The sequence below is a fragment of the Cynara cardunculus genome, assembly GCF_001531365.2.
Source record: "Cynara cardunculus var. scolymus isolate 2C chromosome LG 1, CcrdV1, whole genome shotgun sequence".
NCBI classification, from domain to species: domain Eukaryota; kingdom Viridiplantae; phylum Streptophyta; class Magnoliopsida; order Asterales; family Asteraceae; genus Cynara; species Cynara cardunculus.
In genome coordinates, this window is record NC_037528.1 from 2690545 (window position 1) to 2695005 (window position 4461).

At 31.8% G+C, this 4461-nt stretch overlaps 1 protein-coding gene across 1 annotated transcript in view; it reads right to left on the reverse strand.

Annotated features, from left to right (window-relative positions):
- Positions 1-2018, reverse strand: part of LOC112527006 (sorting nexin 2A-like) — a 7440-nt gene extending 5422 nt beyond the window's left edge. The window contains exon 1 of the mRNA XM_025137477.1: positions 773-2018. Coding sequence (XP_024993245.1) covers positions 773-1834 — 1062 coding nt within the window. The 5' untranslated portion in view covers positions 1835-2018. The remainder of the gene's footprint in view (positions 1-772) is intronic.
- Positions 2019-4461: the final 2443 nt, after the last annotated feature.

Genomic DNA, 4461 nt, shown 5'->3' on the forward strand with positions numbered 1-4461 from the left:
GAGAAGGTTTTTTTTCTTGACCACATTAGCAACAGCAAAACTCATTGGGAGCGACTAGTGAGTATGAAAGTAAAACCATTCCACAAGCATGCATGTGTATTTTATGGTGCACGACGTAGTGTATATATGCAATATTGAACTATTGACTTTCTTTATATACAAATCAATTACATACTGGAAATCTCAAACATTAAATGCTATGCAGCAAATGCGATATCTAAAAGTCAATCTAAGGGAATTCCATACAACGTGAAACTAGCACCGATTAGTTTGGTTACGTACTTAGTTACCAGTCTTTCTGCTCCTCCTTCAGTTGAAGCAACCTACCAGTGCCCCTAGTTTAACTGTTCTTACAGAGGTAGAATGATGGCTTTCTACATTACACTAGATCCTCCAAGATAATTCACAGTTAATAAATGATTTCGCAAGTTTTAGAATCTTCAATCAAGCAATACGGATCCTGAACCACCTGAAAACAACTCACCAGTCTTCTGCATTTTATTATTGCTGTTGATTCAGCTTGGTTATAACATTAGGCTATGAAGTGCACTAGCTTACTCCAAAGTTTTCTGTTCTTCACCTACGACTTTTGAATTGAATATCTTGCAAGTGCAAAATTAACATAGATTACATATAATGTTCGTCAATCTCTTAGACACATTATTCGCATTAAACAGAATTTGTAGGCCAAACGGTGAGCCAAGAATGAAGTACATGAACTCCTGATGCAGAACCCATTAACTTCAGATAATTAAAAGGACAAACAACAGACCTGCTGGGATACGTTACTCAACTCCTGCTCGAAATCCTGCAACTTCTTCCTCTTCTCTAAAAACTCCTTATCCTCTTCCACCACGGGGGGCTTCGTTCCACCCCAATCATTCGTAACCGACTGCCTCAATTCCTTAAATATCCTCAACAAATCCCTCCCTCCTTTCGCTGGCTGTGACACATCATTGGGGTCCACAGCTGCAGAAACAACGGACTCCCCAAACAACTGCTTCGGCAGCTTCGCCGCCCCGTCAAGCATCCTCGAAGCCACGTCCGTCGTCTTCATCAATGGTAGCTTTCCATGCACCTGCAGAAACAGTCTCAACTCCTCGCTTCTCCTAATCACCGGATGCGCAGCTAGCTTTCTCAGGTACTTCTCCAAAGCCATTCTCCTCTGCTCAACAAACTCTTGCTTTTGCATAACTTGACTCTCAACAACACTCTTATCAGGCCTTAACGGGATAAAAAATCCTCGGTATGAATCCGATAGTCGGTCCGATAACGTCACGACGTCTTTAAACCGTCGCCTGACGCTAAATTCTGTTCCATTAAACTCCGGCAGATTCGTCCATGTGGTAACCAAGTACGTCATGTAGGCGTTCCCGCCGGGAACAAGCGAGTTGTTTAGATCTTGCTCCTTCTGCGGATCCGTCACGGAAATCTTCAAGTAATCGGAACTGGAAGACGGAGAAGATGTGGACACAGCACCGTGGCCATTGATTTGCTTGCCGTGGTCACCGTCGAACGATCTGAATACCGCCTCTGCGTAAGAAGGGGGTTCGAGGAACGAATTGAACGAGTTAGGGCTTTTCTGAGGAGATGACGAAGATAACAAAGGATCATCGTCATCAGTGGTAGGTATTTCCGCAAACGGCAAGGCTGAAGAAAGAGGGTGTTGGTGTTGAATACTATCTCCGTTTGCACCGCCGTTGGATCTGGATGACGGATTGTTTTCGTTACCATTATTGTTATTATCGTCATCGTCAAGAACAAGAGACTCCATTTCTTCACGAGATGCATAGATTTGGGCGTCTTCAAAGCCCTGATTCTCGTATCCCATCATCGATTTATCTGATTCTTCAATTGATCTGAGAAAAATACAAGATCACGAGATCGATATTGAGGATAATTGATCGTAACGATACTATCTCATATTGACGATGTGTGATTGACACGTAATCGTTTGGATTTTAGTTTTGACGGGCAACTTTCGTGGCGGAGATCAGCGGCGGAGCTGCTTGTTTCCGGGGTTCACACTTCCTAAATTACACGGCAAGGATGGGATTGTTGTGGTGTGAGGCGGCATTTCTTTCTTTTTCTTTTTCCTTTTTTAATTGTTTTAATTAATTAATTTCCTTTCGGTTTTATATTGACGCCAAGTGGATTAATAAACGTGGGCCCCACTTATCTTGCGTTTTACACGTGAACAACAAAAAAAAAATTGAGAAAATTAATTCAAATAACGATTTCTCAGGCATAAATTATTTATATATATATATATATATTATAAAATATTTGATAAAAACTAATAAATACCAATTTTTATACATGAAGTATTGTTATTGATGTACATTACTTAAAATTCAAGATTACAAGTAATTTTATGTAAGTACAACTTATTAAAACTCTATTTTTAAATTCGTGTAACTAACTGTAGATAAACATAATCAAATAGAAGATAAACATTCATTTTAAATATAAAAAATCTAAAATATAATTAAAATAATCATTGAGTTCTACCAGAATGTTTAATTATTATCTTCATAAAAAATTATATTATTAAAATCAAAAATAAATTACTTTGTTATNAACACCCTCCACAATAAAAATGATTAATCAACCTCTCATAATTACAAAAAAATGAACAAAATGAAAAATTATGATTGGTTGAATGCGGTTTGCACGGTTTGTACAAATTGAGTGGTTTGCATTTGATCGCTCCCCTATATATATATATATATATATATATATAAGGCGATGGTGATATATTTTTAAAAAAAACTATTAAAAATATACTCCTCATCTTCCAACACTTAAAAAAACCACCCTCAAACTTTATAACTGATAAATCTGGTTATCACAATTAAACCACAAAACATTAGTTAAAAAACTAATTTAACTTAAATAACTCTTTTCTCTCTCTGTAACATACATGCACATACACAATTAATTTTGCACACAAAGTTAAACACATTGTGAACATTTTTTTAAGAAATACTATTATAATTTGAACACACTTTAAATCTACGAGACCTGATACAACATGTGAAAACTAACTAAAGTAACAAAATTAGATCTAAACTATAACACTTCATTCAACATTTGCATAAAATCCACATATTTCATATAACATGAAATACAAATATACACATTAGTCCCAATATATATAAAATGCTACATACAAAAGTAGCTACAATTTTTTTTCATTTACATCAAGTACATGACTTTCAAGCATATCAAGTTCTTAAGTACATGTACAATAATAGCTTCCCGAAAATTTACAAATGTAAAGCAATAATAATCTCTTTTATATTTTTTTCCTTTTCCCCTTACTCTCCACATTTGCCCGACGTTTCATTTTTACAAGTGATTTTGCATAAATACAACTTATTAAAGTTTCATTTTTAAATTCGTGTAACTAACTGCAGATAAACGTAATCAAATACAAGATAAACATCTATTTTAAATATAGAAAATCTAAAATATTATTAAGATAATCATTGAGTTTCTAACCGAATGTTTAATTATTATCTTTAATAAAAATTATATTATTAAACCAAAAATAAATTAATTTGTTATTAGACCTAAATTAAATTATAATAAAATATTAAATTAAAGAAGTTACAACAAAAAAACGAAAATTATTAAATAGTTAATTTAAAACTAATACCGATTTCTTTTAAATTTTTTATGTTGTTTTCAAATTTATATTTTATTCAAAAATAAAAACATTATCGTTTTCTCAAAACCACATAAAATCGTATTATATTGATAGAGACAAATAAAAAAACTAAACATTCAAATGAAGATTTATCTCGCTGAATTTCGCGAGTACTAGCTAAATTATAAAGTATTTGACAAAAACTCTTAAAAACGATTTTTTATGCACAAAATATTGTTTATTGATGCATATTACTTAAAATTTAAGATTACAAGTAAATTGTGTATAAGTACAACTTATTAAAACTTCATATTTGAATTCGTCTGACTAACTGCAGATAAACATAATCAAATATTAGATAAACATCTCATTTTAAATATAAAAAAACCTAAAATATAATTAGGATAATCATTGAAAACTAACATAATACTTAGTTATTATCTTTATAAAAAATTATAGTATTAAACCTAAATTAAATTTCTTTGTTACTAACCCTAAATTAAATGATAATTAAAGAAATTTAATTAAGAAAATCTATACTATATTATAAAACATTTGACAAAAACTCTTAAAAACGATTTTTTATGCATGAAATATTGTTTATTGATGCATGTTAATTAAAATTTAAGATTACAAGTAAATTGTGCATAAATACAACTTATTAAAGCTCCATATTTGAATTCGTCTAACTAATTGCAGATAAACATAATCAAATATTGGATAAACATCTCATTTTAAATATAAAAAATCTAAAATATAATTATGATGATCATTGATAACTAACAGAATACTTAGTTATTATCTATATA